The following is a 26755-nucleotide window of genomic DNA, read 5'->3' as shown; positions in this document are numbered from 1 at the left end:
TTTAACAATACATCAGTGTCTTAGACTTTAAAAGGTTGAATGGTTGGATGATTAGTGAATAAATAATTGAAAGGAGTGGAAGAACTGGTTGTATCCTACTTTGGGGCAGAACCCCAACATTTTCCAGGAGGTACTGAAGAAAAGCATAGAACTCCTTAGTTAGGATAACTGGTTTCCTACTGACATTTAAATCCACGACTTCCTGAGTATGAAACCCACTTGACTGCAACATTCAGTATCAAATATTTTTAAGATATAAGTGGTTTTGATTCAGTTTCTTTCTCTTCAGAGCCCAGGCTCTGAATTGAGATGCTTGAGAATCCTAACAGACACAGAGACCTTTGGACAATGACCTGACTTTGCACATAAGTGTCTTGGTTTTTCATTCTGTGCATATTATATAATATTATATGTGAGCATCCTGCTGCATTGAGGTATCATGCTTATTATTCAAGTACATCAATAATGCAACAATGATATAAAGGACACCTAAAATATATATTTTTTTCACTAAAAGTGTAGTTAGTTAGTTAGTTAGTTAGTTAGTTAGTTAGTTAGTTATTGGAGAGGGTGGGTTTCCCCATGCACCGCGACCAGTTTGATCTATTGTGCTTCCCTCTATGATATTCTACCAGTCTCTATATCCTACTGATACTGGTGCTTACCATCAGTCCCGACCGAGCCAGCGAGTTCGGCCTTTACTGGCTTGGCGGTATCTATAATGCATCCCCCATCTATCAGAGGCATTAGAGACTACTGTTGGGCAGGAAATTTCCTTGAATTTGGCTCAGTGACCTCCTTAGGAGATATGAGGTTCTTTTACGTGCCGTAAAGCTACAACATGGGACCCACGGCTTAAAGTCCCTCCTGGAGGACTTGTTCCCTGAATTTTTCCGCCCTTAAAAATTCCACGACCTCCGCCGGGTTTGAATCCGTGTACCACAAGTCTTGAGGTGGGAACGTTACCTCTAGGCTACAGAGGCCGCTACTAAAAGTGTAACTTCAATACTTTAAAGTGTTATTAAATATCATAAAATGTCATTAAGACACTGCAAGTATATCTAAAAGTGACTATCAAAATACTTCAAATGTCTTTTTGTTTTACATAATGTTTTTCCAACTTTGCATCAAGTTTCAGCTGCATGTGGGCCATCATCAGGCAACTTTTAATTTGTGAGGAGACCACTGCACTGTCCTCTTGTCTTTCGTACTCCCATGCATGTTGTCGTCTTGTTATTGTATATCATATCTAGAATACTGTCATTGTATTCTTTTTTTGACCATCATAGTTTTTGTATACAATTAATATGTTGTTGGGCATTATCCATCATCTTGTCTATTCTTAAAAAAACGTCCTTTTTTTAAAAACAGAGAACAGGACCGTTTTTTTAAGAACAGACAAGATGATGGATATTGTCCAACAACATATTAATTGTAACAATTTACCATCGTCACAAACTTTTAGATATTATAGTTTTTGTATGTCGTTTTTTCCTGTGTATGTGTTTTTGGTGCAGTCTTCACATATATGTATACTTAAGTTACTACTGTTGGCAACTTCCTGTGAAGGTGCTGTGCCACTTGCCGAGAAAAATGCTGCCATGCAGGTGGAACTGATAGGAGACACTGTCTACTTCTTCTATTAATTATTAATCAAATATAATAATTGATATTGTACTCACCATCATGGAAGATGTTCAAAATGTCTACCCTCTTCTGTGAGACATGTCTGAATTCTTTTAAACAGATTTCGGGAAAGTTGTTGCAAGACTTGCTAAATGCTGTAAATTGCTTCACGAATATTCTGTTTTAGAGCCACCAGGTCATGTGGATTGTTGGCATACAGAACACTTTCGAGTTTTCCCCACAAATAAAAATCACAGGGGTTTAAATCTGGAGATCTAGGGGGCCACAAATCATGCACATGACTGATAAACCAATTACAAAACCTCACTCTTTTTTCATAATCCACAGGTTTAATTTCAGGAACAACAATAATTTTATACAGACAAATATGCAACAGTTCAGTTGCTGTCCACTAACTGCCTACAGAAACACCACTTTGTTGTGCTAATTACCTCAGATTTTCAAGGAGAATTTTCTAATTGATGACTGATGTCAACAAGTTCTTCCTCAGTTAAAACATGATTTCTTTTTAACAGCTTTTGTCAATTAAATTGCTGTGGGTTCGAACTTTCTTCACTGAATTGGAATTTGTATCTCCAGATGGACATGTTGTTTCGGGAAATTTACAGCGAAATTTTCTCCTGCTTGATTTGTATGAGTTTTTTTTTTCACATAACTGTAATAAACAACAATTCTTTATTCTAAATTGTATCCCACATAAGCCATAAAGACATAGAACAGAGCACTATACAAAGAAGCTTCTATAACACTTGATGTGATAACATGACAATGACTGACACTGACTGACTCACTGATCAGGTGATCACCGAATAAATGCCCTTCAGTTTGTCGGCCACTCCCACAGTGTGTGCCATGATGATGTACAGAAAGCTCTGTGGATGTCTAATAAGCCTGTGCAGTGAACACTCCATATACGAAGGGGGACCCAAAAATAACTGGAAACGACCTGTTGCGCGCGCATGCTTTGTAGTTACAAGTTGTGCTGCTAGGTGGTGTTAGCTGGGGGTCTCCTGCGACTGTTAGTGAGCTGGCGTCAGTCTGAATTAAGTGGTTTGTCTGTGGTGCTCTGTTGTGTGCGTTCCTGTTTCAACCCTTGGGCGATTAGTGAGATGGCCGACCAGAAGGAACAAAGAGTGTGCGTGAAATTTTGCTTTCTGTTAGGGAAAACTGCACTTCACTCTTCAAGTCGCGGCAAACATTTACGCGGTTTTCTCTTTGGTCATCTCCGAGCAAGCGAGGAACAAATTTTGCAGACACCCGTCTCATGTGCAAACCTTCGGTTAAAATTCGCTAGACCGTGCTCCATGAGATGTTCGTTTCCTCAGAAAGTTGGTCAGTGGTCTTTCAACGATCTTCATCAATTTCACGCACACTCTTTGTTCCTTCTGGTCGGCCATCTCACTAATCGCCGAAGGGTTGAAACAGGAACGCACACAACAGAGCACCACAGACAAACCACTTAACTCAGACTGATGCCAGCTCACTAACAGTCGCGGGAGACCCCAAGCTAACACCACCTAGCAGCACAACTCGTAACTACAAAGCATGCGCGCGCAACAGGTCATTTCCGGTTATTTTTGGGTCCCCCCTCGTATACTGATCCAGTTTTTATTCATTTTTCTGGTATTCATAATTAGAAAACCTATTGGAAATGTAGGCAGAGTGTATTGTTATCATTACTTCCTTTATTCTTTTGTATCTGTGCCTCACAAACATCACCCACATCTCAAAGTCAGTGAATAACAAAACTGAGGAGACTTGACATTTCCATTGGTAATGCTGAAAAGTGTACTGCATGAACTACTGTATCTGTTGGTTTTGACAGAAAAAAATCGTGAACAGTGTATTTAATTTTATGGTATATGACTTATTTTGAATGGTAGTGCCGAAGAAAAGAGTGGTCGGCGCCATTATCTGCAAAATCACTATTTCTATCTTTAACTTTAACTTTAACTGTTGCATGATCAAACTAATCTAATTGCCATGTTCCATAGACAACACAGCAGTTAGATTGGTTTGCTGTTTCTAGTTTGAACACTCATATAATTTGCTGTCCAGTTTTAATCTACAGTATAAGGTTCATATTCATAGGCAATGAATGTGTATAAATGTTCAGAAATGCAAGTGCAGTGAAAATGCGCTGAACCTTCTGGCATTATACCAGTGAAATGAGGCCATTCTGAAATGTACTTTCTTTTTCAGGCACACGGGTAAGTAAAGCCAATATCCTTTACAGTATCAAGATGGGATATCAGAATAACCAAACTTTGTGTGTGTGTGTGTGTGTGTGTTTGGGAGGGGGGGGTTGTGCGCACACAAGCACATACACAGCACCTTTTCCTAAAACGTCTATGCTGGCACTCTGATCCTTAGTTTTAACCTTAAGATTGAAACATAATAGTTCTTCAGTACATGTGTAATTTTTGGTAAGTTTTCTGGTACACCTCAAGAGTGGTAACAGTTATTTTGTGTGTAACTAGTAAATATGTTAGACACTTGGTAGAGAACAAGAAGTTCATGTTGTCAGATTCTGACTACTTGGGTTAGAATGTCATAAACATATTGACATATTACACTCTTATTAATTAAACAGCAATAACTGTTTTATGTCAGGTTCATATATGTGGAGACTGCTTTCTGGTGGAAATGGTGGATGAAACAGCATGATACTGTGCGCCACCAAGTCAAGAAATTGGTTAACAGTGGTCAGCTTGAGTTCATTGGTGGTGGCTGGAGCATGAATGATGAGGCGGTCACCAACTACCAATCCATTATTGACCAACTCACCTGGGGCTTCAGGTCAGTGCTGCCAGCACACTTTATCCCAAAGTTGAAGTTTGCCACCTGCACAAAGTTGTCTTTGGATTAATGGAGTCGCATTTAGTTTTCAGTCAGTATTCATGAATAATGAAACACTGTAGCTTCTTCTTCATTTTTGGAGTATCACTATTTTCATAAGTTTCTCTTTGTTCTCTATAACTGTCAATCATTTCAGCCTTGTCTTTTATGAGAGCCTTGGCTTTCAGTGTTCTTATAACTATGGGATGCTGTCCCATCCTGAAGAATCATAATTTTATGTGCAGGTTAAATCCTGATTCGGAATATTCCAGTTTTATGGCACTTAAATATCTAATCTCCTATTATTAGTCATGACAAGAATGAATCCCCTAGGTCATTACAAGGAAGTGAAACTTTGGCAGTGCTATCAAGCATTAAGCTAAATAGCATTAATCTGGATCTGTGATCCATGATTTTTTAAAATCTCAGAGACAATTAGCAGGCTTCATCTGAGACTGCTGGTATAGAACATTTTATATGGAAATAGTTTATAAATGTACCTGAAAATGTTACATAAAATATTTTTCTTTGACACAGAGTTAAAGTGTTGACATTATTTAACGGAGCTTTCAGGTAATGGAAATATATGAAATTTTACAAAGAAATAATGGCCCCCTGACATCCCTTGGCATATATTTGTATGCTTATTAAATTGTAATTTGTGCAGGTCACTATTTACAAATGTATTTCAGTTGGCACTAACTTCCCTGACAAGTGGCAGTCGCTCGGTCGGTATAGTTCGTTTGTGGACAAAAACCACAGTTTTTCTTTATTTCATGGGAATTTATTTGGTTCAGTGAATTTATATTGTACATTTTATGAAGTGTTGTGAGATTAATAAATGTAGTGTTTGACATTTGTACAGTAGTAAATATAATATTGTATTATTTTCATACAGTGAAAGAGTTAGGTAGTTCAAAAATTTATTTGTGGCGAGGCTGATCTGTTATTTACTTGTTCTTATTTTTGTTTATTTGTTGGAATGCATTTGTGTTCAAGAAATAATTTTAGCTGCCTTTCAGGAAGCTGAATGACACATTTGGGAAGTGTGGGCAGCCACATATTGGGTGGCAGATTGACCCATTTGGCCATTCCCGGGAAATGGCATCCATCTTTGCCAGAATGGGTTTTGATGGTCTGTTATTTGGTCGCTTGGATTATCAAGACAAATTGACTCGCCTTGCAAGTAAGACTGCAGAAATGGTCTGGCAGGGGAGTGAAAATTTGGGTAAGGTCTTACACTGTTCATATCCACTTCTAGATAAATATAATTGAAGATTTGAAAGCTTGGTACAATATTTGAGATAGGGATTTATTTTGTAAGATTTGAGGTTTTCACAGCAGTGACTATGAAGAATGCCATCTTCTGGGATGTGGTGCAACATCCTAGAAAACAGCATTCTTCGAGCTTAACTTCGTTAAAAATATATGAAATAGGGTATACTTATCGTGCTTAAGTTGATCCACCTTACATGTGCCTTCCTCACATGCATTTGGATGTGTGCTTATTGCTGAAATGAACTAGTGATGAATATTTGATGATTGACTTCAGTTGTGGCTACAGTATGCTTCAGAGCCTAGTTAGTTATGGATTTAGACTACCTGCAGTACAACAGGTTTGTGTGAGCCATAGTGATATATGGGGTCAATATCAGGATTCAGCTGTGTGTGGTTTAGGCATAGGCGAGATGAAAATTATTCCTTGTCCTGAGTAAGTACACTTTACTAAACTGTATTCATTCAGTATTCCTAGCTCACTTCCACAGATTTAGCACTTAGTGATTCACTTCTATATTCATTTACAGTAGTATGGCATATGTTCTAATGCCACATCTATAGGTATCAGAGTTTGATGGGTGACTCAGTGTGGGTATTTTTATGTGTCTGTGTGACTGGTATCTTTGAGAGCTCCATCCATCCTTTTGATTGCATTACTATATCAAACCCATTAAGAGTGGGTCCGGTCTCACTGTGGATGTATGTTAACTTTTAGATGCATAGACTAAGGCATTGTTCTTATTGGAGAATCCAACCCTTTGTTTAGGACATCTTGCTGTTGTGATGTACGTGTATTCAGCTGCTACCCTAGAAAAATTTGAGGAAGAGCTGCTGGGTCTTTGAATTACACAATGGGCAGCCCTTCCTATGGTTACTTTTCTTCTCTCTAGGATTGGAAAGTTGTTGTGAAATAAAGGTTATTGTTATCCGTGGGATTTTACAGTGACATTGTAAGTGTTGTAAGTGGGACACTTAGGCACTTACAGAATTTCCATTTAGTCAGGGTTCATTAAACTCAGGCAGCCAGTGTTGAGGTTATTCGCCTGTGCTTGACCGAAGGTACTGTCAGACATGATGATACTTGTTTGGCAAGTCCTGTGACCAGTATTTGAGTCTAGCTCTTCAGGCTCACTTGATTAGAGGTGGATGTTGACCAGACTCTGCACACATCCCTCATTAGGAACTTCTAATTTAATAGTTTATTTTAATATGTTGTGTTCCTGCTTCATGTGTGGTAGATATAAATCTTGGCCATTGCACTGACTGAGATTTTCACAGTTGTTTCCTGTTGGTCCACTCTTGTGGATAGAATCTTAAACTAGAAGTCTCAGTCCTACTTAAGTCAGTGTTCTCTGAAACTGTAGTGTGCGCATTTGAGAAATGTTGTCAACTACACTTGAGAAAACAAATAAACAATTCCAGTGCCAGATGTGTGGATGTACTAGTAACCTGAAAACTGTTTTCTGTTATATTACAGGTAAAGCTACCCAGCTCTTCACAAGTGTTCTGTACAATAATTACTCTCCCCCTCCTGGCTTTTGTTTTGATGTCCTCTGTGATGATGACCCATTCATTGATGATAAACATAGTCCAGACTACAATGTGAACAAATTGGTATGTCTTAATTATATAATCTGACAATTAAAAAGAGGATTTGTGAACATGGACACTTTCATGTGATATCATGTAAATTTTGTTTGTGAGCAAAATGCAATTGCTAAACCAGTGAACTATAATGCTTCAGGTATCGAGGTTTGTAGACTATGTCAAGACACAGGCAAATTTCTACTCTACAAACAATATTTTGCTGACAATGGGTGGAGATTTCACATACCAGGAAGCTCACATGTGGTATAAGAATTTGGATAAGCTTGTCAGGTAAACACTTGGGTCTCTATACTGATCCATTGCTTGAATACTGCTACTCAAGAGTGACGTACATTGGCCAAAATGTTCCTTTGAATTTGTGTTCATGTAATTTGATCATGCTGTCTGGTAGCAAATATGGAAGAATCAGAATTGCTAATACCAAAGCCTTGCATTGGATATGGACTTGTCCAGATATCATCTTCATAAACTATTCCCCAAGATTAATTTTAATATTAATTTCTCACCTCCTTGTAGATTTTCAAAGTAGTTTTTCCTGGGAAAATTTTACATTTTTTGATTCTCCCATGAGTTATATGTATGTCCAATCCATCATAACATCTTTGATATTTGCGATCATGTTTTGAAAGTAAATGATACGTTTTGGGGAGAACTTTGTGGCCCTGATTCCTTTGATTTGCTCCCTGCCCCCTACATTCCCTACATGGTGTACTTCGGGTAGCTTTACCTTTCATCTGTACCCATTGCTATAATTGAAGTATTATGAGTACCAGATCACATGTATGTTGGAAAGCAGTTTGTAGAAAAATTATTTTAAGACCTCATTGTCAACATTCCATGTATTAGGCATAGGCTGTCTGTGTGGAAATTGTATAAGGTCTTCCAAAGGTGATTTCTTTCCTTTTGATTGATATTTTATGATTTGGGGAATCCTATTCATCTCCAACTGTAATTTATTTTTTCCTGTGATCAGAAGGGTGTGATTTGTAATCTGCCTCATGAAACATACTTCAGCCAATATCAAAACACAGTTAAAACAATCTTTCAATTACTGGAGTTTGCTACATATTGCTATGTGTATGGTGGTATGCATGATGAAAAGAATGGATTCTAGTTCAGATGATCTGATTTATTAGCACTTCAGTTACAAATTATCTCTTAATTTCACTTAAATAAAGGCAATACAGCGCTATCGCTGATTTACAAACTTTCCAGTTCACTGTTGCACACACACTAGGATTCTCGTTTCCACTAGTCATCTCCTAGCAATGGATCCCAACACAGAAACTCACTTCAAATCACTACAGATGTTACACATAAAATCTTCCAATCACACTTTAAATCCTCACAGGCCAACCTCCTGTATTCTTCTCTACTTCTGGTTCCAATTTGCTACGTTTGCATGATTCCACCGGTACTATTTCTCTCTCTCTGACCCACTCAGAACTCTGACTCACTTATAGCTAAAGGACTGACATCAACCAACAGTAAACACATATCACCTGACCCCTACTCACTGTTGCTGTGTGAGGTCACCACACATCTGTAAGGCGATGGACACACAAGAAACGTGTCATATGACAGCCATGTGCTGTTGATGTGTGACATCACTGATCCTATGCCAAAGGCTGGACACACAAAAAAAACAGCTTGTTATACTGTTGCAGGCGCATATCGTGTTTACAGAGCTGTTGCCTGGCAACGCCTTGATCAAATATGCCACAATATGATAAGTAAAAAAGGGGAAGTGCTTACTTTGCTCTTGAGTACCAGTATGCAGGCATGGCATGTTACATGTCTGTTCTATATATTTTACTTGCCATCTGCAGGTGCAGAAATTCATAGATTATGCTAAAAGTCAAGCTGGAAATTACTCAACCAACAACATCATTATGACCATGGGTGAAGATTTCAATTATCAGGATGCCAATATGTGGTTCAAAAACTTGGACAAACTCATTCGGTAAGATGGTAACCTTATCTGAAACTCTGATGTGGTAGATGTTTGACTGCTCAAGTACAGAATATCACCTCCAGAATCAGTGTGGTCTGTATGTAGGGTATGTTTGAAGTTTTTTTTTGTGTCTATTATCTTTTATACTCCACTCATGTTATCTCTTTTAGATCAAGATATTTAACTAAGCTCATTGTGTTAAGATACTTGCAGTGTGTATATTTCACTCAAAATAAGAGGTCATGTTTCAGAACAATACAAACAGGTGATAAATTATTTGATAATAGCAGATTTTGAATTGAGTAATAAAGTTTTGAGTATTAAGATTTTAGTATTAAAGAATGTTGCTTATGTCTGCAGGTATGTGAATGCTGAGCAGATAAAAAATAACAGTGTGAATGTGTTCTATTCAACACCATCCTGTTATCTCAAAGCAGTTCATGATGCTGGACAAACTTGGACAACCAAGCATGATGACTTCTTTCCGTATGCAAGTGATCCTCACTCTTACTGGACAGGGTTCTTCACATCACGGCCAACACTTAAACGCTTTGAACGGCTTGGCAATAACTTTCTACAGGTATTACATGTTCTTTTGCAATTAGTTCTTAATATAATTTCTTTGAAACTGTTATAACAAATTTAGTGGGCTCCTCAAAATGAACCAGTGCACATACGGGACAGGATTTGCAGGAAAGGAGAACGGCATCTAACAGTGATGAACAAGAATGGAAATATGTACTTGAATTTGGAATATAAACATTTTCTAAATATGGCGTTCTCAGCCTGGGTACGCGGTAGCATAGTTGGTTGAGGCACTGTGGTACAAGTCGGAAGGTCACGGGTTCAAGTCCTGATGAGGCCATTGGATATTTTTTCAATTGATCTAATCTTTCCGGCTGCACTGTGGCCCTGGGTCGACTCAGCCTCTAACAGAAATGAGTACCAGGAATATTCTTGGAATATTCTTGGGGGTAAAGGGTGGCTTGCGGATAGGGCTGACAACGTTGCCGCCATCTGTGAGTCAATTGTCTAGAAAATGTGGGAACCTCAACATCTCACAACCCTATGGGCCTCTATGGCCTGTTACAGGGATATCTTTACCTTTTTTTAGGGTCTTTTCAGCCCCTCACCCCCTAGTTACTTCATCGTTATTCCTCATTTATTTCAGACACAAATTCTGATAAATGACCAGTTGACAGATCTACATAGAAGCTTAGCTTACACAACTCTGTCTTCTAATTTGTAAATATGTACACATCAGAAATGTTTAAAACAAAATTTATGGATCTTAATTACTGACATTTTTTAATGGTGTTGTGTTTATGTTTTGTACAATTGTTTAGTTTTAAGGAGTTTGAATTTTGTTATGATGGACAAGCAGATTTCACATGCCCTTATGATGGAAGTTGTCCATTATATGGTGCAGAAAAATATTAAAGATTTAAAATATTATATCTATCTAAATATAAAACATGAAAAAAATATTAAGAGTGAAGAACAGTGATACAAACAATATGGCATTTTTTTTTCATGTTACTAAAAAACTACAAATCACCTTCACTTTTTTATAACTTCAGTCTGCATCTGATTTCTATAAACTTTATAAAACTTGTGTTTAATTTTGAATGCAACAAATATACAATTATTTCCATGATTTCATTTTATATTATTTGTTGTGCACGTATTTGAAAGAGTTTATATTGTTTGTGTTCAGAGGCAGCTCAACTGCAGTGGTTCCTGACTCACAACACACAGAATGAAACAAAAATTTATCTATGAAACTTTAACAAAATTTTATTAACAACTTTTCCTTCATATCAGATGTAGTTACACTGCCACGATGCAGTTGCTCAGTCTTCATAATAAACATGACATGTGTCACTAGTTGAGATTTGCATTAGGGTAAGAAAAACTTTATGTTGCACATCATACTCCATTCAATCTAGAGGGGTGTATATATTCACTGTATTAAGTCTCAGTTTATCTCATTGTCAGGTGTGTAAGCAGTTACACTCGCTGACAGACCTGGGACCTGAAGATCAGGTTAACCTTAATGTTATGCGAGAGGCAATGGGCATCATGCAGCACCATGATGCTGTCACAGGCACTGAACGACAGAAAGTGGCGTCTGACTATGCCCGGATCCTGAATGAAGGCTTCCACGAGTGTGGCAACATTACAGAAACAGCCATCAAGTAAGAACTTCTTACATTAGCAAAGGGGCACTCATAATAATGAATAAGTCTTCTGATGCTTTGTCTCCAAATGTACCCCATCATGGTATAAAAGTTTCAGTGGAAGGATCATCTACTACATAATGAATCTACACCTAAACTCAGTGCTGATTTAAATTTGCAGAAAAGTACTACTGCTGTGCCAAGAAGAAAAGGGAAGTTGATCCAGGAACTTCAGCATTAGTAATTATTTCAAACATGACAACTCATTTCCAGTTCCTTGTGATTGGAAGGTCGTAATTGAGTCTGTGGAGATTGTCTGTCTCACTTTAGTTCTCAAATTGCTTTAAGAAAGTATTGAATGTTTAACATAAGTAAGTATAATTAAAGGTATCCCAGTAACAGGCCTATAGAGTTGTGAGATATTGAGGCTCCCACATTTTCTAGACAGTTGGCTTACAGATGGCGGTGAGGTTGTCAACCTTACGTGCCAGCTGCCCATTACCCCCAGGAATATTCCTGGTACTCACTTCTGTTGTAGGCTGAGTTGACCCCAACACCATAGTGCAGCTGGAAGGATTAGGTGGATTGAAAAATTCAGTGACCTCATCAGGATTCGATCCCACGACCTTCTGACTTGTAGCATTGTGCCTCAACCAACTATGCTACTGCATGCCCCCTTAAATGTTTAACATAAAGCTATAAACCTTTTAACCTTTTGAGGATTACGAGCATATTGCTACAGTTTTGTTCTTTGCAACAGTTACTTCCAGAAGTTATTTGTGGTCATAATAGCTGTGCTCCTCTGAGGTACAAGCAAATGTTAATATTACTGAGGTACACAAAATGTTTGCTGATCCAAGAAGTGTTACATTTAATAATTACTTCAGAATTAATTATCTGGATTTTAATGTTAAGGTCATTAGGAAGATCGTGTGCTGCATAATGTTGTGACGTATTTCCGCTATGCAGGACACCCCCTCCCCCACCATCAGTGATGTAACACCTTCAGAGCATTGCCGCTGCTACGGTGATAGGCCAGTCAACACCCTGCCCCCTCCCGCAGTGACGTTACCAAGGAATGCCATGGTTGCTACAGAGCAGTAAACAACTCTCGACAGTGTTGCTAGGCAACCTGTAAACATGGCGTCAGGCAACAGCGGTACCTATTATGTAACTGTTTTCTGTGTTATCTGTACCGAGGCTAAATAAGTAGCAGCGAACACTATTCAGGAGTTGAGTTGAAATATAGCAGCCGCCTAAGACAGTTGAATTGTCGTAGTCACCGAGTTAGTTAGTAGTGAGTAGTGAGTATTGAGCCAGTTACTATGGAGAGAGTAACCAGTTAACTTGCAGACTAGTATTTGTGATACTGCCAGTGGCAGTAATTGTAAGATTGTAAGAGCGAATGTGCAATACATTCGCTATATCCAATATGGCATGAAGTTATTTGTCACGTTATACACCCAACACGTGACAATATGAATGAAAGCAATTAGAAATTTTCAGAATGTTGCATGCAGGAAGCAGTTCTCTGCCTATGAGCTGCTCCAAGTAGAAAAATGCTCACTGTTAAAACAGACTTATATTTTATAGACATAGGGGCTCTCTGCTCAGGAATAAAGCGTCCAGGTTTTGACACTGACCACTTACCTCTAACATTGAGATTAAGAATTCTGTACCTTCACACCTTACATGTTCATGGTGTGATGCTTAATTAATCACAGGCACAAATGTACCTTTTTTTTTCCCCCGTGGCCCTACAGCCCCAATTTGGGCCTAGGCCTACCTCCATGAAACTCTCCGTTTCACTTCGGTTTACTAGATCTTACACATATGGTAGGACTCCTTGGGCGAGTGATTAGCTCATCGCAAGGCCTCTACCTGTAGACAAACACAGAAAAACGCACACAAACATCCATGCCCTGAGTGGGATTCGAACCCATGATCCCGGCTTCCGAGCAAGCGAAGACAGTGCATGCCTTAGACCGCTCGGCTACTGTGACCGGCCAAATGTACCCTTACCTTTCCCTTTTATCGATGATCAATGAAAATAATGGAAGTATATGTATGGAAAATGGTGGAAACCAATAATTACTACCTCTTACATGTTATTCCCCCAGGCTAAAAATTTGTCCTATTCAAGCTTTAAAGTAACACACTCCATGCTGCAGGGTCATCATTAGTTGTTATTCAACTGATAAAGGAATTCCCTCTAATGGAACTTGAAGTACATGATCACCATCATCATCACCACCACCACCACCACATATGTACCCATTAGTGGAGCCTGTCTGGGTTCATTCCTTACATTCACAAACTTTTCCTTTAAGATCAGCCTGAAAGTGAAAGTAAGTAAAGCTATCCCTGTAACAGGCCATGAAGGCCCATAGGGTTGTGAGACGTTGAGGATCCCACATTATCTAGACAATCGGCTCAAAGATGGCAGTAAGGTTGTCAGCTTTACGCACCAGCCGCGCTTTACTCCCCAGGAAAATTATTTATTTAATTCCTGGTACTCATTTCTCTTAGAGGCTGAGTGAATCCCAGGACCATAGTGCGGCCGGAAGGATTAGGTCAATTGAAAAAAACCCGTGACCTTCCAACTTGTAGCATAGTGCCTTAACCACTACGCTACACCGTGCCCCCAGCCTGAAAGTAGTATGCTTAAAAATTGAAATTCTCCATGGAGGTCTTTCGATCTTATTAGCCTCTGCATGGCTATGCCATAGCTCAGGCAGTTCCCACCATGGTGGCCCACGTTTTATCGCAGGTCAGGTCATGTGGGATTTGTGGTGAACAAGGTGGCACTGGGACAGCGTTTCTCTGAGTATTTCAGTAACTGTTAGCATCTGCGTGAAAGGAAATTACTTTATAAGATCTAAGGTTCTCACATCGGTGAATATGAAGATTTTTGTCTTCTGTCATGCAGTCTGCAGAAAGACATTTTGGAGGATTCTGCTGCCTCTAGCTGCAGGATAGAACAGAATCCATGCAGGAAAGCAAGGGTCATATATGGAAAGGAACTGGGGCTTCAAACAGGCCAGTTGGAGACAGTGGCCCCTAAAGAAGGTGGGAGGAAAATATTTAAGGGAAAAAAAATTAAGAAAAAGTGTTTTGAGGAAGAAATGAGGCATGGAAGGGTGCTTGAGAATTAAATCTCACTTCCACCTCATTAAATTGTGTTCTAGTCTTTTACCCACAGATGCTTGGGCCCATGAACATCAAGTCAGAATATGTTTGAAATAAATATTTATATTGTGTACAGGAAATTTAAAGGCACTAGGATAGCTCAGAATATGTATCAAGAAGCTGTGAGCTGGATGGCCAAAAGATCACAGAAACAATCACCGCATTGTTGCATAGCATTGGCTGCATCAATATGTTCCCACTTCTCTGGCTTTCAGCCGTTATGTCACAGTATTCTTGTTCTTAGAGTGACTGTTTTACCTTTATAATCATGCTCGTTTTTTTAAGATTCCTAGGTTACTGATTATGGTGTTAGTTAACACATCAGTGTTCTTTTTCAGTAAACTAATTGCACACAGAGTGCAATCTGAGGCTCCTGGCCCTGCTGGAGTACCTGCTATCCCTCTGAAGTCCTGCCTGTTGTTGAACATTAGCCAATGTGACATCTCTGAGCACTCCAGTAACTTTGTAGTTACTGTATACAATCCACTGAGTCATCCAGTATCACGTAATGTGCGTGTTCCTGTGTCGGGTGCTTCCTACACAATCCAGGACCCAGCAGGGAAACAAGTTAAGACCCAGCTGGTGCCCATTCCACAGCCTGTCTTAGAAGTGCCAGGCCGAATAAGTCCTGCCACCATGGAGCTGGTGTTCAATGCCAAAGACCTCCCTCCACTGGGTTTCCGGTCTTACTACATCAGCCGGAGCAATCACACAAACCACAGCAGTCAGCACAAGATGTACCCCAAGAAGGATGTCACTCTTGGTAACTCGGTGAGTCAGAATGCTACAACGTGTTTTTTTATCGGTGAAGGACAGAAATATTATAGTCAAAATAAAGGCACCAGTGGGAGAATTAGACAGTCAAAATTTTGAACTGAGAAGAACCAATGATTTGTCATTGAGACTGTGGTCTTCTGGATCATGACACTTTCTAGTTTTTTTTTGGATGGTTACCAACATTTTAGAGGAAGCTGCTACCTCCATCTTCACACCATAGCTCAAGCGGTTAGTCGCTGGCTTCCCACCACAGCGGCCCGAGATCGATCCTAGTCTGGTCAAGTGGGATTTGTGGTGGACAAAGTGGCACTGGGGCAGGTTTTCTCCGAGTACTTCGGTTTCCCCTGCCAATCTTCATTCCACCAATTGCTCCACAATCACCCTCACGTATCATTTGGGGCTGGTATAATAGGCCAGAGGTGGCCACAATACGAGTGGCTTAGTCCCACCCCACTAGCAATAAAAAAATAATACCTCCATCTTCAGGGTATATTTATACACTGAAGAAGGCAAGAGATTTCTTTGGTTGATCTAGAAATAGACACAAAGAAGAAACTTGAAAGTTTATGTTAATGTCTTGTCACCAGAATGCTGGGAAAAATCTTACCATAAAGGTAGTTAATAAATTGTTTGAAAATGTGTCCTAAGTTCATGTTTAAGAATGATAGCGACAAATCAAAATTTGATTCATTAGAAAATTGAGAACATGGGTAATGCTTGATACCACTGAGTTCAGAACCTTTTGTCTTTTCATTTGCTGTCTAAAAATGTAAGGATTAAAATATACAAAACTATAATTTTGTCTTTAATTTTGTGTGGGAAACTTGGTTTCCAACATTAAGGGTAGAACACAGGTTGGGTATTTGAGAATAGGGAGCTGAGGAAAATATTTGGAACAGAGAGGGATGAAATAATAGGTTGGAGAAAACTCTATATGAGGGTAATTACTTTGAAAGCAATAAATTGCATCAATTGTTTTGATCTTCTATTTTACCCCACACAAATCATTTACAAACATTTTACCACAACTTATACCACAGAAAGTTTTTCTTACTGAGTCTTATAAATGTTAGGTGAATAATTCTTTAGTGATCTGAGTATATAATAGATGTTTTTAAAACTTATGCTTGATCTTTGACTAAATCGGCAGCCTTATTTGACCACCGTGATCGAAAACTACAATATTGTGCATAATTGTATTAAGAAACCATCATGTTGTTTATGTGACTTGAATTACTATGGATAGGTTTGGATTGGTATTTGAATTTATTGAACACATACAGATTGTAACTATAAGTAACTATAAAGCTAATGCTAGTTCACTACAGCCTGTACAGAGTCTTCTCAGACTGCTGTATCTTCACCAGTTGTCACATGATAATGGCTTCCAATGCTGTAGCTTCCTCAGCTTCCATGTTCATGTCCTTACTTGCTGGTGACTGTCTCACAACTTACCTCCTACTCTTCTAACTGCCATCTCAAGACTTGCCTCTATTCACAGCTTCTCATTATGTAGTCTTAGCACAGACCGCATAGAAAACACCTCTCTCAACATTTCTATTGTTACATCACATAGCTGTCGCACAGACCATGTAGGCAACATCGCTTACCAGTTACTCCATTATTGTGTGTTATGAACCTGTTGTCTAGAAACTGGCGTTGTATTGCTGCTTATTTCACTGCCATTGCCTAGCAGCAGGTCCACATGCCACATCGCTCCCTCCTTAAGGCTATTCATCCTGAATAGCCTACAGGCTGTGTTCTCATGCTCCTGCTGCTCCCTTCTTAAGGTCACTTGTCCTGAGCAGTTCCCTGGTAAGGTGTGAGCTGGTCCAGGTATACCACAGTTATCCTCAATCTGGAGTTCTGCTGGATCCTGTGTACCACATCATTTACTCATATCTCTGTGACTACCCTGTATGGGGACTGAAGCTTGGGTGACTTCCCTTTTGTGCAGATGGGCTGATAGAGCCAACCATTGTCACCCTCATGGTAGCATTTGGCCAGTCGTAATAATTTTTCATTCTATCACAGGCCAGCTTCAGGTGTTGGTAGGCATATTGTGAATGTCATGTAGATGGTCCACTAAATTTGCTGCATAATCGATTGTGGGTCATTCCTTGTCGAGAGGTGCCCCAAACAGCAGGTTGCAGAACAGTCAGATTTCTCTTCTGAACACTAGGCTAGCTAGGGTCAAGCCCAGAGTGTTGTGAGTGGATGCCCTGTAGGACAGGAAGAAGATGGGTAAACTTGTATCCCATTCCCTTTGGTGCACTTTGACAACTTTTTCGTAGGTGCTCCTCAACTGTTTTGATGCGGCACTCGATCATGCTGTCCAATTGCAGGTGCAGGGGTGGGGTGCATGTCTTGCTCACTCCCAGGTATTGTTGAACCTCCTATATCAGATGGGACTGTAGGTTATGGCCCTGGTCACAAGGTAGCTCCCGCGGTATTCCAAAATGGCAGAAGTTGGTAACCAGCACTTCTGCCACTGTCAAAGGCTCTTCACTGGGAAAGCATAGTCTACAAATCACTTGGTAAAATAGTCACTTGCAATCAAGAGGTATTTGTTTCCTTGGTCACTCCATAGGAATTAATTGATAATTGATGTTGCACCTGCTCCTGTCTCTGAAATGAAAAAATGACAAAATACTTTCAAAATGGCTCAGGGTCATTGTTTTAAAAATTACTGGAGTTTCAAAAACAGGATCTTCAGACTATTAGAGTTTGAGAATAAGTTTATTTACTATACCAGTCACAAACATCAACCCAAAAAAAAACTTTTTCAGTTCTGATACTGGAATTCATGTCTGAAATTGTGAATGTTTTCTTAAAGAGTGTGGTGAAGCACTAATCACTTGGCTATCATACATGTTTGTTTGTTCACAAACATACACAAAAAATTGTTTGTAATAAATAAATTTACAAAAAAACATAATATCAGTGTTCTAAATGTTGGTATTCAGGCCTGTGTTTGCTCTAATTGGTGTAAGAGGCAGACAGTGGCTTGGCAATGTTTTGGTTATGGCCTCATCTGCAACAGCACTTATCAAGACAATTTCTGGAGATTCCAGCCTTTTGGGGTCTCTTGATTCACTAGAATCAGATTCTGAAATTAAATCATTTTCAGAATCTTCATTAAACAACACTCCCATTATACAGTCACCACTCGTCTTGCTTGCCATAACACATTACACAAAACGTGAGTAGACACACTGTTGAACTGCATGCTTATTGAAACAACAAAGGATAAAGAAGGGGAATAACAGTGATATGTGATGTTCAAGGCCAAGGAAATATTGATGCATATCCCATCGTATGGATATAATGACCAACTGTGCTTTATAAATATCGTTTGACTGAAAAATGTTTGCATGCATTGCTGTCTGACCTAAGTTGGATATGGGCCCCTACATACGGGAACACTTGTCTGACCGCTTGTCGGATATGGGAACAAAAGTGTTAATGGAAGGAGATATACCAAGATCAGTTAATCGAACAGTTGATATTAATTCAATTAATTTCTGTGCGAACAGAAATTCAGTGCTGTACTGGATGGGAAGACGGGCACCTTGAAGACTATGGTCTTGGATAAAATTAAATTAGCTGTCTCACAGAGCTTCTACTACTACAAAGGCTATATTGGAGACAATAAAGAATATGCAAATAGGTCATCTGGAGCTTACATCTTTCGGCCAAATGGATCTGAGGCAATCCTGGTGAGCTCAACACCCAAATCAATTACTTACAAAGGTATGTCATTATTTACTGTAGAATGTGATAAGATTACCATAGTGTACAACAGTTAAAAAATAGGTTTATTCCATTTAAATATATTCATGATGTCAAACAAAACAAAACAAACTCCATGATATTAGTCCGCAAGCGAACTATAGCGACCGAGCGACCGCCACTTTTCTGCGAATTCTAGTGCCAACTTTAGTGGATAGAGGGTGTCGCATGGTCAGCGCAATGAATCCCGACAGCCCTTAATTTCGGTTTTCTAGACTGGAGCCGCTATTTCCTTGAAATAGCTCCTCAATTATCATCACGTGGCTGAGTGGACCCCGTTCCAGACCCACTACTCAGAAAAAATCTGGTAGAGCCGGGAATCGAACTGGGACCTCTGGATCTGTAGCCAGAAACTCTGACCCCTAGACCACAGAGGTGGTCATATTCTTGATATCTGGTATAATATTTTGTAGACCTCTCAAATACATTGTGTCATATAGTAACAAAATGTGTGCCTTAACTGGCACGTAAATGCTGGTATGAGCTACATAAGGGAAGTATGTCAAAAAATGTTTTCTATCAAGGACATTCATTTCATTTTTATATCACATTTTGTGTTATCCATTACAGGTGATGTTGTGGATGAGGTGCACATCAAGTGGTCGGACTGGCTGAGTCAAGCATTGCGTTTATACAAAGACAACCCATACTTTTTGGAGTTGGAGTGGCTGGTTGGGCCAATCCCTATTGAGTGAGTACCAATATATCACATTTTTAACCCATTGATTGTCAAGCCCCAACATAGAACTACTGCTAGAAATGCCATGATTACTTGGGGATTAATGCAGTTGCACAGAAAACCCCACAAGACTGCCTCAGAATAACTTCACATGACATCAAGTATAGATGTGTATCATGCAAAGAGTTAAGAATATGCACTCTTTCTCCCAAATTCTCTCTCCAGAGCATATGTCCGGTGCCAGTGATCACATCTGGTTAGCAGTGGCTACCAGTAGGCAGTAGCTGATATATTCCAGTCCGTCTAGATTCTCTTGGTGTTTTGAAATTGCTTGTTAACAAGAACATGTAACTGATTATGATTTTTGCATGGACTTCAGCTTTGCTGTCCTGTAGACTTTTGTTGCAGCCCTCCCTCAGGTACTATCTGTAGACCTTCCTTATGCTATATGAGTGATTGTGATCCTACCTTAGACTTGGTTTGAGTGGCTGTGAACCTCCCTAGGACTCTCTGTGAATGGTAATGGCCCTCAGACTCTGTTTGAATGATTGTGATCATTCAGACTCAGTTTGAAAGACTTTGATCCTCCCTTAAACTGTCTGTGGCGCTGACCCTCCTTAGACTCTGTCTGATTTTTTCCATTTCATGCATGTTGTGTTGTTATATACAGTTTCTTTATTACAGTCCATCACAACACAACAATATAAAGGTCAAGGCTAAAATTAGCTTGGCTACATGTTTCGTCTATTAAAGCCATCATCAGGCAAACACATGACTACCATATTCACACGCCACTGAACTGCAGTTGCGATAGTAAAGCTGGACACTTGCAATCTATATTCCCTGCAGAACAGACAAATACACTGTAAGATGAGGCACCGGCTAAACAGTTAATGTCAAAACTATATTACATCTATATCATGGGCCTCCAAGCAGGTTATTACATGTATACAAGTCTGAATATACCATTATGTCCGTTGGAATATGACAAAATTTCAACAATCTGACTTGATATAGAATATCACATAGGAGTTTTAACCTCATTTTACGTCATAACTTTCATTTTAATAAGTTTGTACTTTTATACCATGTATTTTATAATGTATTATCAAGTTTCCAGCTTTATCATCGTAATTCCAGTTCAGTAGTGTGTGAATAATGGTAGTCATGTGTTTGCCTGATGATGGCTTTAATAGCCGAAACATGTAGCAGAGCTAATTTTAGCCTTGACTTTTATATTGTTGTATTGTGACAGACTCTAATAAGGAAATTGTATCTGTCTTATTATTTGTGGCCCTTAGACTCTGTTCGATTAACTGTTATCCTACCTTACCTTGTTTGAAAAGTTGTTAATGTTCCTTAAATTCTGTTGGAGTGGATGTGATTGTCCTGTAGACTGAATGGCTCTGACCCTCCCTTAGAACCCATCTATCACACACAGAATATTGCAGAAAGCATATGACCCTCTGCTTATCAACCTTAGTCCACCTATTTGTTTTGGTGCCTCCCATAGGCCATGTGTAATGAAATGAAAACCTCTGTTAGAGTTGTAGTGGTTCTGTGGAGTCTTTCACTCTGAATGATTCTTGGAAACAGAGTATTTAAGGAGTATTAGTGATTAAGGAAGTCAGTGTTATCAGTGAGAGACTCAAACATCTGATACTTGGAGGAGATAGAATTTCTTCATTGTTTCTCACAATGCAGAATATCAAATTTCATTTTCATGACTTAAGAGATAACTTGAACCTGTGGAAATGAAAGGCAGGCCGTCATGCAACATGAATTTCATGTATGGTTTCAGTGATAATGTGGGTAAAGAAATAATAAGTCGTTTCTCATCAGACCTTGTATCTCATGGTCTATTCTACACTGATTCTAATGGACGTGAGGTACTGGAACGAAAACGCAACTTCCGCCCAACGTGGTCTGTGAATATTAAAGAGCCTGTATCAGCCAATTATTACCCAGTGACATCTAGAATCTCACTGAGGGATGGAGATAAAGAGCTTTCCATTCTGACAGACAGAGCCCAGGGTGGTTCCAGTCTTCATGATGGGGAAGTGGAACTCATGGTAAGTGTCTTCAAGTTATATTAGTAGCAATGTCTGACAGTTTGTAACTTTCTTTAATATCTTATGAGAACTTCCTGTGCTTAAAGTTCCAAGGGATTAAACTTTTGTCTATGAGCAGCTTGTGTCAGTTCATCAGTTTATGCAGTACATGTGCATATAAGAACAGTTTCTACATTATCTGGTTTTTGTGAAAAGTGGTATGAACATGATTCCGTTTGTTCATACTGTCATAGTATCAGTATGATTGGTATGTGAACTTGAAGCAAGGGAGTGAGACGGCCTTCATGTTTTGTATGGGGATAAATATTTGGAAAATTTTTGGAAAAATGTAAAATAAAAATATGGTAACTGTGTGAAGTATTTTGATGTTTTGTAGTAATTAATGAATCATGGTAATGTTGACATGTTATAGACACATTTGCAATGAGTGAGGGATGATAAGTTGTACTAGGTTGAATCCTACAACATCTTAAAATGAATGAAGCCACCACAGTACTTTAAAATACGTAGGTCATTTCAGAAATAATGCACACAATTTTTTTTTTGTGTCCACGTTTTTTTTTTTTTTAATATCTCTCTACAGTCCTTCAGTTTAGTCCCCCTGCTTCTCAATGACCGAGTCCCAATATGTGGGAAGCTTTACTATCCCATCCAGGACACCATCTTTGTTTATCTGTCAAATGGCTCAGATAACTGCAGCAGAAAGCTCTTCCAGAGAGGGAAAATGACGGCCTCGTATAGGTTGTTTCAACTTTGGGAATAAGTCGAAATCTGGTGGACTCATGTCTGGGCTGTAGGGAGCATGAGCCAACACCTCCCAACTGTATTGGCACAGCTTTTCTGTTCTGACATTCCCGATGTGCAGGCGAGCGTTGTCATGGAGAATGATCGGCCCAGCCTCGAGCAACTGAGGTTGGTTTTTGGGCATTTTTCTGTGCAGATTTTGCATAAAGTCATGATAATAAACTGCTGTGACACTTTTCCTGCATACTCTGTCTGTCATGATGATTCCTTGGTGGTCATAAGCAAAGATCATCATTTGTCTGACCTTTGATTGAGATTGTCGAAATTTTTTTGGTCATGGGGAAGATGGACCTCTCCACTCATTGGACTGTGATGTCAGCTATGGTTCAAAGTTTCTAACCCACGTTTCATCAATAGCGACAAGTCTGTTGGGTTTTTTTCCACGTAAAGTTTCGATCTTAATGTACAACCTTTGCTCTTCAACAGTCACAATACCCGAGAACCGTGCAGACTCCATTTCTAACTCACGTTATTTAAGAACAGAGTGCATTATAAATGAAACTAAATAACACGCTTGTTTCTCAAGCCGTGAACTGTAACTGACGTGAGGCTGACTGTTGTTGCGTCATCTAATCCACAGTGTTGCCAACCTGTTCATTATTTATGAAATGACCCATGTATGTTCCATCAGCTATCTGTCTTCTGCCTGTGTTACCATCTGTGACCTGTTATCTCAAATGTATGGTGGTCAGTCTTTCTAAGCACAAGGCCTAGTCATTCTATTATGGGTGTTAGGAGATAGCATTTTCTCATTGTTTCTGAAATTTGCCAAAGTACCTTTTTTTGTATTGGTTTTTGATATATTCACAATGAAAAGTTGTGAAAATTTTCTTATTAGCTTTGCCATGCCTGTCTGTCTACCCGTCCACATATAAAAACTTGAGAACACCAAACAGATTTTCATTAAATTTGATAGTGGCATGTTTCAGTAAAATTTATTGACAACATTGAAATTTTAGTTAAAAAGCCAACAACAATAACAGACACTTTACTTGAAGACCTGCATGTGTTTCCATATGCGTCTAAAGTGTAACTTGCAAAATATTTATTTGAAGTTGTAGACCAAAGTGAAACATTTCATGCTTAATACATTTCTTCTATAAGTCTTGATATTCTTCAAGGTAACTAAACAAAAAGGAGCAATTTGCCAGAATGGTTATGCTATGTGATAGTAGAATGTAACTTTCCTAGAAGTGTTGTTAAAATTTTGACAGTAGAGTGTACATGTATCAAGACAACTGTACAGGTTTAGCTAAAAATTAATAAAGTTAATTAATAAAAAAGTAAAGAAATGTAAACTAAGAAAAAATGATAGCAACCACTGAGCTTATCATTTATCAACACCTTGTAGTTCAGTTCCATACAAGTATTCTTTTTCAGTGAAAATTTCTTTCACAGTGTCACAGAAGTTTGTACTGTTTCCCAAAACTTGAAGAATGTTCTTCTCCGTCATTATTAATGATAACTTGGTGAGTTTCCACTTCTCAATACACTGCATGTGTAAATATCGACCATCTTCAAAACAGGGAATGACCGCTCAACAGACTCATTCTTGGAATGGTTAACACTGTATGCTTTGCAGACATGCAAGCGATTGAAATGTAATAACATTCCTTGTTTGGCTAACCTGATAGCTTGGAATGTCATGCACTCCTTCCTTCCCTTAAGCCTATGCTGTATCATGTCTCTTCTAATTGCATCTGTGTTTACAAACAGCTAGTGTAGGTGTGAATGACTTGGCTAACAAAGCCTATGATGGGTTGGATGGAAGCAGCAGATGATCCATTATCTGATAATTTCTTCTGCCAGTAAATGGAATGCCAATGACCAATGAAATTAGCCCTTTATTTTATTTCTTCAAAGTAGCTGGGCTAGCATGGTTAACATGACTGCACCTACACTGATGCTGTACATACATTTCTGAATTTGTTTTAAATTTCTGTTGTGACCATGTCAGAACTCACGCTTACATGGTCTTTTATGTAATTCATTACTGGTGTAATTTGTAATTCTGTCAGCACTTTTTAATGTATGACCAAAGGGGATTCATCCTGCTGTCTACTTCATGGACAAATGTGTATCTTTCACTATTGTATTTTGGCCATTCCTTTCCAGGATAATACCAGTATACAATATTATGCAAAAATGAAGCATTTTAATGTATTTTGTCAGGAAAACACGATAACTGTGCAAAAGATATGTATATGTTATACCGTTTATTGATGCTGAGGAGTTAGGGAGACACTTCAGAATTAGGAATGTGCTCAGAGTCAGTGGAGTCAGAGTCAGTATTATATAGTCATCTGAATGACTTAAATTTTCAAAGTTGAATTGAGGGAAAAATAAAGCTTTATCTCAATTCAAACATAAATTTTTCTAATTGAACTGTGAGAATTTTCAGGTACTTTTTGCAACAGCCTGCAACATACCCAGCCATCAAGATCTTAATGGTTGGGGCTGTTAACATGAATCAGCTTATCAAGAAAATCTCTCTCTCTCTTTCTTTCTCATATGCCCGTGCCACCTCCTTTGAAAAGCTGAAATGAATTTTATGGGCAGTATGTACACACACAACTCAAGATGGAAGTATTTCTTCATAAACCATAATTCAGTCTTCAAAGTATGATCCTTTGAAATTCTGAAATGCCCCACGCCACTGGTGAGCATTTTTCATGACTTCTTAGTCACATGTTTCAGGTCCACCGCAGACTGTTGCACGACGATGCATTTGGTGTAGGTGAGGCCCTCAATGAGACTGCACATGGATATGGACTAGTTGCAGTAGGAAAGCACTGGCTTACTGCTGGAAATATTTCCAGCGGCATTGCAGCCCAAAGAGTACGCAGTCTGCAGCAGCAACTGTTGCTGTCTCCATGGCTTTTCTTTTCTCCGGCTGACAATATCAGCTTTGCAGAATGGGCCAGCACATATAAGATGGAGGTAGGGTGATTACTTTTCTCTAAATTAGTGTTTCAGAACTTTTATCACTTATTGAAACCCTTCTTTGCTAATCATATTATTAAGCCTCCCATAGGTTCATCTCTTGACATTTTTGAGTGGGTTTTGTTTAAAGTTGGTATTGGGGGGGGTCTATATTTTAAGTTCATATTGCAGTCTTCTGGGTTATAGCACCATGTAGGTGGTTACCAGCATTTTGGAGGTATATACTTCGTCCATCTTCAGGGTAAAAATTTTCTTATCTGTAATAAATTACAGAAGTGGCACTGAAGGATGCAAATTTACATTTGGAAAATATCTGTATACCTTTCTGTTTTTTTTATGTCAGTTACTCGCTTCACCTGACCTTTCTCATGCAGCTGACTCCTTATTTTTTTTTCACAAATCATTTTCCTTTAGAAAAGACTGGGTACTGAACTATGGGATTGAAACATACTACAAAAATAATTATTTTCTGAAACAAAGTAGAGCAGCACCACCATCCACACAGTAATTTTTTGTGAATTTATATTAAAATCATGTTGGTGCACAGAGATATAAAGTTACATTTTTTCCCCATTGTGTCCATGAACTATTTTACATATCTCCAGAGTTTAACAAACCACTGCTTTAAGCTGAAGGAAGTGTTTTATTTTAGTCATCACACTTCAGGGTTTATGACAAAAGATGTGTGAAGTGCAATTAATTTCCAAACTTACTTACAATTGGAATATACATTTCTTTCAGATTGCCTTCTCATGGTGAACTTCTATTCAGAGGAAATACAAATGGGCTTTTTAATACAGTGAGACCATTTAAGATGACACTATGTACAGTGTTTTCCCACTTCAGATGTTAAAATACACTCAACTCTCGATTATCCGGGATAATGGTGGGGATGGAAATCACGATTAATCGAAAACCCGGTTAAGACAAATTTTATTAAAAGTAGTACTGTAATACTGTACCTTCATAATACTATAGGCCTACCTGTATTTAA

At 38.8% G+C, this 26755-nt stretch overlaps 1 protein-coding gene across 2 annotated transcripts in view; it reads left to right on the top strand.

Annotated features, from left to right (window-relative positions):
• Positions 1-26755, top strand: part of LOC111868816 (lysosomal alpha-mannosidase) — a 36824-nt gene that overhangs the window by 7205 nt on the left and 2864 nt on the right. The window contains exons 4-14 of one of the 2 annotated variants that reach the window (XM_023859838.2): positions 4261-4446; positions 5508-5713; positions 7241-7377; positions 7508-7641; positions 9686-9905; positions 11324-11523; positions 15033-15465; positions 19008-19224; positions 19834-19954; positions 21744-22014; positions 25516-25758. In XM_023859838.2, coding sequence (XP_023715606.1) covers positions 4261-4446; positions 5508-5713; positions 7241-7377; positions 7508-7641; positions 9686-9905; positions 11324-11523; positions 15033-15465; positions 19008-19224; positions 19834-19954; positions 21744-22014; positions 25516-25758 — 2368 coding nt within the window. Of the gene's footprint in view, positions 1-4260; positions 4447-5507; positions 5714-7240; positions 7378-7507; positions 7642-9200; positions 9335-9685; positions 9906-11323; positions 11524-15032; positions 15466-19007; positions 19225-19833; positions 19955-21743; positions 22015-25515; positions 25759-26755 lie in introns of both variants that reach the window. The other variant, XM_023859829.2, reaches the window with a different exon arrangement.

The sequence above is a fragment of the Cryptotermes secundus genome, unplaced genomic scaffold (genome assembly GCF_002891405.2).
Source record: "Cryptotermes secundus unplaced genomic scaffold, Csec_1.0 scaffold280, whole genome shotgun sequence".
Taxonomy (NCBI): Eukaryota; Metazoa; Arthropoda; class Insecta; order Blattodea; family Kalotermitidae; genus Cryptotermes; species Cryptotermes secundus.
This window is presented reverse-complemented; position numbering and strand designations above follow the sequence as displayed.